Here is an 11,934-nt window from a genome sequence, read left to right on the forward strand (position 1 = left end):
TTTTTCTTTGTGGTGTTAGAAAAGAGAATGAATAAGAGAAATTGACATAAATATTGGCTGTTACTAGAAAAATTCCTTTCTGGTGAGTGTGATTATTCACACACACAGTACTCCTCAAATGGTTTTGCGGTTTTTTAAAAAAATTATTTGACCTTCAATGTCTAAAAAAAAATTTTAAACTATTAAGTAGTTGTGAAGTAAATATTTATCCCTAAAATTTATCTTAAAAATATCCTATTTAACTCATATATATCATAGTATGATATTTCATTATTATACTATGTCATTAAAGTTTAAAAGAGTATCAGGTGTATAACAAATAATGAGACATTTATATTTCAAAATTTGAGGTAAACTGCTTTCAGGAATAGTCAAAGAAAAAATGCACTCATTGACTATCTTCCTAAATGTTAACATCCTAACAAAGTTACAAAAGTCTGTTATTATTATATTACATCAGGCCCCCAGAAATTCTCATCTCTGAAGGAAAGAATTATTTATTGAGGTGTTTACTTTTCCTTCCTAGAAAGTTGAACTATTTTTATTCTTCTTTCTAGGTTTATTAATTATTGGGCCTAATGTTTGGAGTCACTTCAAATACTATGCTGTTAGTCAGTTTTAAACCTCCAAAGCCATTGGGGGCCAGCTTCTACTCACAAAATTTCAGAACCAGCAGCAATTCCTGGTTAGGTGTTCAACTTCCTTAAATCTCACCAAACCTTGCAAGGTGGCGCTCTTTTCATAAAAGGTTGTTATCTTCTCTTATAGATCACAATAACATTTTTTTTAAGTTAAACACCACCAGCTCTAGTTTTTTGATGTGCTGCAGAAAGTGTAGCAAATCCCTTTCTTACCCAATAAAATTTTGTTGACTAAAAGTGACAGATACAAAGAGCAAGCAACGAAAAGACAAGCCCCCCAAAATTTAAGAGAATTTAACATTTTGACTTTGTAATGGGTTGAAGGTATACTTTGGAACAGATGTGAGTATTTTAAGGGGTTCTTATACTGTTGAGGGTTTTTCCCTCTCGCTTTCATTCTCAGAGTCAGTATGGCCTGTGACTTCCTGAATACACACAGTATATTAAACATCCAAGTCTGGGTTCCTCCTGGCCTCCATTGAGGTCAGTTTCTGCTTCGAGTTCTGACCCATCCACACCCTTGCAGCTACAGCCAAGACCCTGATTTGTGATCTCCAGCTACGCTGTCTGCTTAATGGGGCGATCATGCAAGCTACAACCAGAGACAAAGAAGCTTGCGTTCCTATCAGCGCAGCTAACTTCGAGGGAGCAGCATAGCTTGCAAATCTATCAAACTAAACTGCAAGAAAGACAATCTGATTTAGAGAAAAGGCGTTCTGCTACAGTCATTAAGCACAAGTAATTTAGATTTTTTATATTGTCTCCTCATTTACAAATTTACTGTATCAACGCCAGCCAATGGAACGAATTTCTTAAGTAAATGAGAAATAAATAAAAGAGATAGAAAGATAATCAAATTACATAAAATAATTCTCTTCCCTAGATGTATTTTTGGGAGAATAACAGCAGCAAAATTATAGGAATAATAACATATCATAGGAGGTAATTAATTTAAATTAACATCACGTTTGAAGAAATATAAGTAAAACGCTTTATGGACATTTACTTTTGTACAAAGAAGGCAGGGCTGGAAAAGCATGCATCGACATCCTGAAAATTAGTTATGCCCATAAATGGTTTAATTGAAGACGGCAATTTAAAATATGATATTGTAAATCTACAACTTGGTTTCAGCTAGGGGAATTTAATTTGGGGGACAGCGGAACCCTAGGCTGCAAGTTCATTTGCAAAGCCGCAGATCCAGCCCCTGAGCTTCTGACGATTCGCCTACATTAATATTGATGTCGCCTGTGCAATCTATTTCTGTTATTTTTATGGTTGTTATTCTACGTCTGCAAAGGTCATTTAAATTATACTGCGGCCGAAAATTTGTTTCATAAATTTTGATATAAATACTAATTACACTCTCTCGGAGAGCCAGCAGGGTAGCTTTCATTTATCATGTTTATACGACCTGCGATGACAGAAAGGGAAGACTGGTGAGTTTTTCCCGAGACCCACTAAGGCTGATCGAAGAGGCAGCAGGTTGCTGGGGGTGAAGAAGAAATTCCTACCACAATCACTGAGATTTCAGAATCTTTAATAAGGTACGAAAGGTTACCAAACAGTTCTGGAAACTAAAGTGTACATACGAGTTCTTCTAGCCATAAATATTGAATAGCTGTAACATGAATAAACCGGCCCTTTACATGCGGATAAATATGGAAACTAGGAATTATATACATTATGTGGTTGTATCTTTTGCCAAAAGCAACTGGACAGTTATAGTTTATATCTTTTTTAATATCACTTTACATAAACAAATGGAACAGTTTGACACGTAGATCCAGGCTCGTACTATACGAATTCTTGACAGGACGTGAAACAACATTTTACTGCACTAAGGTAACTTAGACTTTGGGACGAAATGTTTGCACTTTATACAAAAAAAGCACATTAATACCAATAATATTCTGTTAGGTCGACGTGGAGACTGTAATCGTACAAAGAAATTCACATTTTGGTACACATTTACTAGAACATTCTTGCCATTCAGTACAAACAGTTGGCTTTCGGCCTCCCAACCCCCCTTCCCCTCCCCCTCCCCCTCCCGCCCGGCCCCTCCCCCCTCCCCCAATGCAAAGACCACAACGCCACGATCCCACCCGCCCGTTCCAACCGAGATATAACTATATACAGAATCCAACAGTACAGTTTTAAGCTAATAATTCTGTATTTACAAGAATGCAAAGCCAAAAAAAAAAAAGAAAGGCCGAATCCCAGAGAGCCTGTTCCGATTCCCAGGAGAAACCGGCCCTCGGGGTTGGCGGCGTTTGGTCAGGCGGCCGCCTTCTCCTCGCCCACCCTCCCACCCGTTGGCTACCAAGCCTTTGCCAAAAAAGAAAAAGAAAAAAAAAAGTAAAAGGTTTGGTGCTTTCTCTCACTCGGTCCTGGTTTTACTGGCAGGTTTAGAAAAAACAGGATTAGGGGGGTGGGGATGCTGTTTTGATGCTCAGGGTTCTTTCAGTTATATGTTGTATACGCGTGTGTGCTCAGTCTCTTAAATAGGGTTTTGTTCGGTGTTTTGTTTCTGATTTTAAACGTACCATTCGTTAAAATTGGAAGAGAGCGCGCTGTGGCCGGCTGTGTGGTGGACCGCGGAGGATGAGGGCGACAGGGAGCTGGTGGTCGGGTTGTCTGTGGAGGGAGATACGATGGTGGGCGGCGTGGAGGACTCGTAGCCCGAGCTGGCGGCAGGCGAAGGTTGTGAGCCCTGCGAGGAGGATTCATGGACCTGCGGGAATAAAGTCGCGTTTTTACGGAGATAAAGAGCCGCCGCGGCGGCCGCTTAGGGAGCGTGAAGGGTGAGCGCTGCCTGCCGCCCCCCACCCCCCTACCCCGGAGCCCTAGATCCACTTGAACTCCAAGGAGGCCCGACCCGTGGGACTTGGGCTTGGTTGCCCCGCCTTGGGGCTGTAGAGACCCGGCTCCGGGAAAGGATAGCTCCCTGCCCCCTCTCCCCCGCCCCGACTCACAAAAGAAGAGATCTGGGAAGCAGGAGGCTGGATGTGAGGCCAGAGCCCGGGATGGTGCCCCCCACCACGCCCCCCAGCAGCCGCTGAAATTTGCTGGCTCAGGGTTAGGTGAGCCAGCGCTCAGGCCCGCGTGCAAGACCCCAACTTCGTGCAGGCGCTGCCAACCAAGCCGCCGAGGCCACAGCTTCGGCAGCATCATCCCGCCGGGACTGTCCTGGCTCCCCTTCAGTCGCAGCCTCTGCTGGCTTCTTTTGACTTTCATTATTAAACAGTAAATTTAGAAGGGCCTTGGGTACCCGCATCCCCTTTTCCAGCCCCCGCCCTTTCTGTCCAGTCTGCAGAGAGGAATCGTGGCCTTTCCGCTTCTGCCGGCTCCTGCCACCGCCCAGCTGCCACTCGCCGCCCGACCCCGGCCGAAGAGCCGCGAGAGCTCCTGGCTCCAAGGCGGGCGGCGAGAGCGCGGCGATTACCTTCATGTGTTTGCGCAGCGAGCTGGGGTGCGTGTAGGACTTGTCGCACATCTTGCAAAGATAGGGCTTGTCGCTCGTATGCACGTGCATGTGCTTCTTGCGATCGCTGCTATTGGCAAAGCGTCGGTCGCAGCCCTCGAACTCGCACTTGAAGGGCTTCTCCCCTGGTGCGAAAGGCGAGAAACAGAGAGGTCTGATTAGAACAAACTCCGCGGCTCTTTAAAAAAAAAAAAAATTAAACAAATATTAAAAGTAAAGACAAAAATGAAAAAAGCAGCGGCTCAGGGTTAACACTTTTCAAGCTCAAAATCCGGGTCGTTAATGAAATCATGTATCTGCGTTGGAATTATAAACATCTGAACTATTTTAACTCAATCCAATTAGATCCAGATTTTACTATTTTATTATTATTATTATTGGTGGTGGTAGTTTTTAGATCCCAGAGTAGCAGCAGGTCTGGCTGCAGGTTTTTAGGCCCGGGGCTATACAGACGACTCCGGGAAGCTTCTACCTACCTCTCGGTTTCTAATTTTCACATTTCGGGCTGATTCTCCTACTGTTTGGCTCTTCTCTCCTCCCCTTACCCCCTCCTCAACGCTCCGCACCCTCCTCGTCGCCGTCGCCTCCCCCACCCCACCCCACCTCCTATACACACATTTTATAGGATAATCTGGGCCGAGAGCTCAGCACTGCAAGTTCTTCTCTGACTCAGGCGTTAAACGCCAACTTCCAAACGCGATTCTCAGAAATCACCCGGGCCCACCAGAACCAAGAAGCAGCCCGGATTCCCGGCTTTGTTGGCCCAAGAAGCCTAGAACGGCCTGCCCAACCCAGATTGCAGCCCTAAGCTCGCCGCGAACTTTTAACTGCTCCCGACTGGTCTCTTTATTTTTAAAGGCCAACTCAAGGTATTCGGTGTTTTGAAAACATCCTCATAGAATCTAATTGACAAAAAGGAATCCTCTGCCTTCTGCCGATTCTCCCGACTCCTCGAATCTATTTACAAACAAGTCATTATTAAAATCGGGGCTCTTTAAATATGCATAAACCTCCAAAAGCCTCCACAGGCCCGACTGACTTGCTTTCACCACCGCCACCCCCTCTTTTCTGTCTGTTTTTGTTTCTATGCCCTTTCATCCGATCTCCTCCAGTTTCCTCAATTCCTCCCTTTGGCAAAGTCCTCACTAAGGTGCGCAGAGAGGGGGTGTCGGCTGGAAGCAAACATTTAGATTTGCCTGCAGCTGAAGCGGTTGGCGCCTCCGCCTCCACCGCCGCCGGAAGCCAGCCACCTCTCCCGGCTTCTCGCGCACCAAGGGCTCCTCAAAGCCGGTTAATCTCTTAGCTCTCCCGGCCTTTTTTAGTTCTTATTTAAAAATCTATATGCCCAGATCCTTCTCCTCCAACCTTCTCTATACTTTATTAGACTTTTAAGCCTCAAACTAAAACCCAGAGAACACTTTCGCTGTCTGTCTGCTGAAATCTGACTTCCAGACCCAACCGAGGCCGGGTTTGTGAGCCCCCGCCGCTGATTTTTGAATTGCGAGTCCCAGGCCCGGGATAGGGAACCGAGGGCTGTCTAGGACAGCCGTTTCCGTACCTGTGTGCGTCCTTTTGTGGATCTTTAAGTTCTCAGAACGGGCGAAGACCTTGCCGCAGCCAGGGAAGGGGCAGGGAAAGGGCTTCTCTCCCGTGTGCACGCGGATGTGGTTGACCAGTTTGTATTTGGCTTTGAAGGGCTTGCCCTCGCGCGGACACTCCTCCCAGAAGCAGATGTGGTTACTCTGCTCTGGTCCGCCGACGTGCTCCACAGTGACGTGCGTGACCAGCTCGTGCATGGTGCTGAAAGTTTTGTTGCACGACTTTTTGGGGTTGGCCAGCTGCTCAGGCTCGATCCACTTGCAGATGAGCTCCTGTTTGATGGGCTGGCGCATGTAGCGGAAGAAGGCGCCGGCGCCGTGGTGAGCGGCCATGTTCACGTTCATGGGCCCGTAGCCATGCAGCTGTGGAGCTGCATAGTGCTCTGAACGCGGACTGGTCACCTGGCCGTACTGCTCGGGCCGCGGGTACATGTCCCCCGAGAAGCCAAGCCTCATCTGCCCGTTGACCACATTGGGCGATGCATGGCCCGCTGCCTGCTCGTGAAGGCCGGGGAAGAGAAGGTGGCCCGCGGCGTCCGTGTGGCCGTGTGGGCCCCCGAAGCTCCCGGCCGAAGCCGCGAACAGACTGTGTTGCGCGCTGGCTGCAGCCGCCGCTTCGCCAAAGCCCCGGTTGCGGAACAGAAAGTCCCGCGTGGAGTTGAACGCTGCGCTCGAATAGGAGCCGACGTGGCCCGGGTGGTGGTGATGTCCCAGGGCCGCCGCAGCCGCGTAGCCGGGAGCCTGGGATGTGAAGGCTGTCTGGCCCGCGGAGGCCAGCTCGTGCGAGCTGGGGTTGAGCTTGAAGGCACCCATGCCGTCGGCGAACGGGTTGATGCCCAGGCCCACGTCTCGCTCGGCCACGTCGCCCGCCGAGTGGTGGCGGGACGCGCCAAAAGTGGTCACGCCGATCGCGGGGTACTGGGGGCCTGCGTCCAGGAGCATCGTGGCTGCTCGGGGCGAGCCCCGGCCTCCCCCGCCCCCCCCACCCTCGCCCGCCGAGGAGGGAAAATTAGGAGGAGGAGGAGGTGGTGGTGGAGGAGGAGGAACGGGAGGCGGAGGAAGAGGAGGAAGAAGAAGAGGAGGGAGGAGGAGTCGACCCACCTCGCGAAGTCCTAGCCCGCAGGCAGCGGCGCGGCGCGCCGGGGCGCCCGCCTGGCCAAGCGCAGGGAAGCCGGACGGCTGCGGGCCGCGAGCAAAGCGGGCTCCGGCGCCCGCCAAGCGGACCCCGCCTGCCCGGCTCTCACTTTCTCGTCGCTCAGTCTCTGCCGAGAGGACCCCGCGTCAAGGCTGCCCGGGGAAAGGCATGGAGCATCTCAGCCCCCCAAAAAAACTTCCTCCCGGATTTGTAGCATAGAGGAATGTGAGCGCCGGAGCCGCGACTGCTCGCTCTCTCTCCGCCTCGCTCCGTACGCCCCTCCTCACTTCTCCACTAGCCCCTCGCCCTTTCTTTTCTCTCTCTCTCTCTCTCCTTTCTCTCAGGCTCGCCTCCTCGCTCCTTCACTCTCCTTTTTCCCCCTCTGCTTTTTGCAAAAAAAAAAAAAAAAAAGGGAGGGGGAGAAAAAAAGAAAGAAAGAAAAAGCCAAAGAAAAGGCGCAAATCATGCACAATATTGTCTTTTGCGGTTTATCTTCCTGGGGAGAAACTTTCACCTCCTCAGCCGGGCGGTGAGCGCGAGACTGATAGCAGCAATCATTCCTGCAGATAAATGAATTGAAAGGACGACACCGTCCCCCCCTTGATGAATGGGAGCAGGGGGAGGCGTCACGTGCTGCTGACGCGGGCGCCCATTGGTGTGCCGGCACTCCCCCCGCCCGCAGCCGCCGCGCCAACGGAGGGCGCGCCGAGGCGCCGCGCGCCGTTCATTGGCCCGCCCGCCTCATCAATCCCAGGTATTGTAAAGCGCTTGACATCCCCTTTTGACAAACAGGGCTGCCAGGAGTGGCAACTTTTTTTTTTTAGCCAAATTTTTCCCTCTTCTCATGGAAAAAAAAAATTTGCCACGATTTCTTTTCCTTTTCGCGGTCATATACATTCTCTCTCTCTTTTTATCCGTACCCCTCTCCCTCTCCACCTTTCTCTCTTTCTCTATCTTGTCCTTCTGCAAACCTGCTCTTAGCTGAGCGATTAGCGACTTCGGGCGTCTCCGAGAACAGGAGGCGGGGATGGGGCTGGTAAACACAGCTAAGGCACTTCCAGAATGTCCCGATTCAGCAACTTTCTTTTCTTTCTTTCCCCCTGTCCCCGCCTTGAAGGGAAGCAAAGGAGGCTTTTGTTATTTGGTCCTTTTGAAGTTTGCTTCCCTCTTGCTTCGTCCCCCTCCTGCTTATAATTTAAGATCGCGGGAGCACACAGGCAGTCCACTCTCTCTTCACAAGAAATGTTATTTCTCAGGATGAGCGGTTGCCTCGATTTTTCTCACTGTTGTTAAATCAATCAGGCTTTTTGTGCCCCACCCTCCCCCCAGGGGAAAAAAAAAAAAGCACAGGTGGATCAGAGCTCTAACTTTCCTGGTTGAAGTTTGTGTTTGTTTTTTTTTAAAGCAAATTAAAAACATTATTGCCGATTTTTCTTTTTTCCTTTCCTGTGTTATTCTTTTCTTCTTTCCTTTTTCCCTAGTCTCCCTTGTCTGCCCCTCCCGCTAACCCCTCCCTCTGCACTCGTGTTCCCAACCCGGGCCCCTTTCATTCAGGTAAAACTGTAAATTTCCCAACGCGCCATTGTTCTTCAGGATTGCCCAAAGCTCCCTAGAAATCCCCGAATAGTTTTTTGGTATTTAAATCGCCGATAGATAGGACCAATGTAAATTTTGTGACATTCAAACCTTTTCTAGTTCACAAATCAGTCACCCTTGTCACAGTTATTGAAATTCCGCAACTCGCCACACCAGGACGGTGGAAAAAGCGGGCGCGGTCTTTGTTGCCGACCAGGCTTTTGATCGCCAGAGAAAATTTACTTACCTTCAGATGAGTGAGCAGAAAAAGAAATAACACTCCCTTTGATTTAGTTAGGAAAATGCAGACATTTGGATTCAGTGCAAACATACAACACTCGCTTGTTTTCGCGATGCGGCCCTCGATTAACCTGTCTTTGCCCAGCGCAAAGTCTATTCAACAACTGCGCGTAGTTGCTTTTTGTCCCGTCCACAAAGAGCCATTGACTATATATTAAAATGATTGTTGAAAGGTAGAGGAGTATGGCACTTAAAAGCAGGGGGAAAAATCCCTGTGACTCAATCAATTAAGGCGAGCAACATTTATGCATTTCAAAAAATGCATGCAGATACGGGGGGTTGGGGGATGAAGATTGCATTTCTCCGCAGCTCTGTTTAAAACCCAGCAGCCCGGGCCGAGGGTTTAGCAGAAGCGTCTGCATATTCATTAGGTCTAATTATTTTCTAGTAAGGAAAACACAAAAAGCCAAGAGTCGGAATCCTTCAATTTGCCCTTTGTTTCTAACTTCATTTGGCTTCTTTGCAGCTGAATCAGAGCCCTAAACTCTTTTCTCAGACAAAGAGACCTCAACTCATCCTTTCACAGGCGGCCCCGTTAGGAAACTCACCAGTGCCTGGGCAAGAGGAAAATGAAAATGAATATTTTTGCCCAGCCGCTTGCTCAGGCTGCACTGGCTGGAGGAAGGCAGGGTCAGAGTCGGCCTCTCCTCCTTTCTGGTTTTCTGGTCTTTTCACCAACTAGACTCCCGCTTGGGGTTGGTGAGCTGAGCTGCTCTTTTCCTGGGTTTTCCCTCCTCAAAACTAGACTTCTGTTAGTTGGGATGATTTCCTGGTGTCTGAGGGAAGCTGGCTGAGCATTTGAGCTTGTTGTGCTGGGAAACAGAAATTTGAGAAAGAAAGAAAAAAAAAATCAAATGATCAGTCCCCAGCAACAAGTCTGAGTGCAGCAGCCCCCGAATTCCCTGCCAACTTTGAGTAGAACTGGGATGGGGAATGGAGGCAAAGGGATTGAGGGTTTGTTTGTTTGTTTTTTAACTGCCATACACTTCGTTCAAAAAAGATATAGCGGAGCCACTCAGAGTCTTTTCTGTTTCCTGTAAGGGGAATTTGGATCCTGCCTCACGGTAGTCATAAAAATCTTATCTGCAACGTGAAGTTTTCTCTAGAGGCTCTACTGCTTTCACCAGGGAGAACAAATATTGAACCCACCTCGCCTGCCTTTCAAAAAAAAGAAAAAACAAGGGAGGGGAACTGAGGAGAGAAGTGTAGCAGTTGGGAGGAGGGGGAGAGGGAAAATAATTCTTCAAAAAAGAAAAGTCAGTCCTCTCCTCTCCAGTCCGTGGAATATCCAAGGGGGACGTTGACAAGAGGGTATTTTTAGGAAACGCGTCCAAATATACAGAGTAAGAGTGAATGTGAGAAAAAAAAAAAAGTTGTGGGTTGTAGAAGTTATCAAGTGGGATTTGCGGCGCTCTCTGCAGGAAACGCAAGCAGCTCCAGTTCAAAGCCACATGCACCAACGTGACATATAAGCCATTAAAATATCATCCTGACGGCTCATTTCTGCTTCATCATACATTCCCTAACTGCTCCCCGAAAGCTGGAAAAGGAGAAATGAAAGATGACCGCCTCGCTGGAACCACAAAAGAGAGGCTTGGAGGGTTCTGTGGTCCCCTCTCAGCCACCCCAAAGTGATGTGCAGAAATGAGGCGATCCCGGCAACAGGTGGAGCGGGGTAAGTGCGTGAGTCCGGGGGGCAAGCTGACCGGACCTGTACCCCCAGCCGCGGGGTAGAACGCACCCTTATCTCGGCCACTGGCACCCAAACCCCTCTGGGGTAAAAGGCCCAGCTAGATATTTTTCCCCATCCCCCCCTCCTTAGCCCCCCAACTGTGGGTATAGGCCCCACCCCACTGACATTGAGGGGAGGAGGGGGCCCTTACGTGGAGAGGCTACGCTGGGGATGAGTCCATCCCTTCTTCTCAGAGGGGGGTGGGCAAGGACGAATGGGGCTCCCACTGGCACTCGGACCAAGAGCAGCTCGTTGCCTGCCCGCCTTCCCTCCCCTCTCTGTAAATCGCCTGGGTGCCCCACCGTTGGCACCAGAAGGGGAGTCATGGCCCTGAGCTTCCCTCGCCCCCAGGCCTGCGCGGGAAGGGGGGTCCCTGTAGGCAGCTTCTCTGTTCTGCCCCCAATCCCAACCCAGGACAGCGCGGAAGGACTCGGCTTCCCCTCTCCGGGGTCAAAGGAGCCGAGTTAGGCCGGCTGGCTGCAAGATGATGGTGCCTCTCCGCCCCAACTTGCCGAGAGATGCCGGCTGGGTCATCTGCGGGGCCCGCAACCTCGCCCTCGTGCGGTCTGGTCTTGCCTCGGGACGCTGACCGCTGCGATCCACTCTCTGAGCGCGGCCGCCCGTGGAATGGGGACTTGGCTTTCTTTCTCCCGGATGCGAACCAGGTCTACGACTAGCTCCCAAGGGAGAAGGCCGCAGCTATCTGGGGTTCTCGGCACTACCCTAGACATCTGAAGGCCCTAGAAATTAGGGACAAGTAGGGCGGGAACAGAATCAGACTGTGAAAGAAATCTAGAACTGTCCCAAAGGTTTAATAGGAAAGTTTGGAGTTGATGAATAGTCCGTGGGGACAGCTGGGAGCCAGCGAGGTCTTAGGAATGGAGAAGGGGCGTTGGAAGGGCCGCAACTTGGCCTGCACCGTCTACAGGAAACTCCCTTTGGATTTCAAGGTCATATTTCTACCCCTTTTCCGACAGCAATGGCCTCAGAGCGACCGGCGAAGAGGCACCACGTACCCTTCCACTTTAGCCGCCGGCAGCTTGGAGGCGGGGGCGGGGGGGCGATTCAAAGGGACGATTCAATGTCCAGGCTGGTCCTTTAAGGGACCCACTAACGCAGATTCTATTCTGGGCATACGGAGGTCGCCCAGACTTCAGCTCCCAGCCGGAGGAACCCTAGCTTTTCCCTCTAGGGAACAGAAGAATGAGCCAAGGCCGTCGCACAACTCAGCCTCGCAGCCCAACTTCCTGGAGCCTGAGGGCCCGACGAAGGGGAGCCCGGGAGGTGTCGGGTGCAGCTGGCGACCGCAGACCGCGGGCAGAGGCCGGGAGCCGTTTTGCCTTTAGCCGAGACGCTCCTAGGCAGCCTGCAGGCACCTCCACCCCACCCCGCCTCGCCCCCCGCTCTGCACCTGCCCCGCTGACTGAGCTGTGGCCGAGAGAGGCGGGCATCCCTTTGCCGGCGCGCCT

General features: G+C 50.5%; 1 protein-coding gene across 1 annotated transcript; it reads right to left on the minus strand.

Annotated features, from left to right (window-relative positions):
* Window positions 1-3,177: 3,177 nt before the first annotated feature.
* Window positions 3,178-6,665, minus strand: ZIC1 (Zic family zinc finger 1). The gene is made up of 3 exons (XM_081573688.1): window positions 5,684-6,665; window positions 4,087-4,250; window positions 3,178-3,375 (listed from the first exon to the last, which is right to left on the minus strand). Exons 1-3 carry the CDS (start codon window positions 6,663-6,665, stop codon window positions 3,178-3,180), a joined length of 1,344 nt encoding a protein of 447 aa, XP_081429814.1.
* Between the last annotated feature and the right edge of the window lie 5,269 nt (window positions 6,666-11,934).

The sequence above is a fragment of the Giraffa tippelskirchi genome, chromosome 2, assembly GCF_054371585.1.
Source record: "Giraffa tippelskirchi isolate mGirTip1 chromosome 2, T2T-mGirTip1v1.2.pri, whole genome shotgun sequence".
NCBI classification, from domain to species: Eukaryota; Metazoa; Chordata; class Mammalia; order Artiodactyla; family Giraffidae; genus Giraffa; species Giraffa tippelskirchi.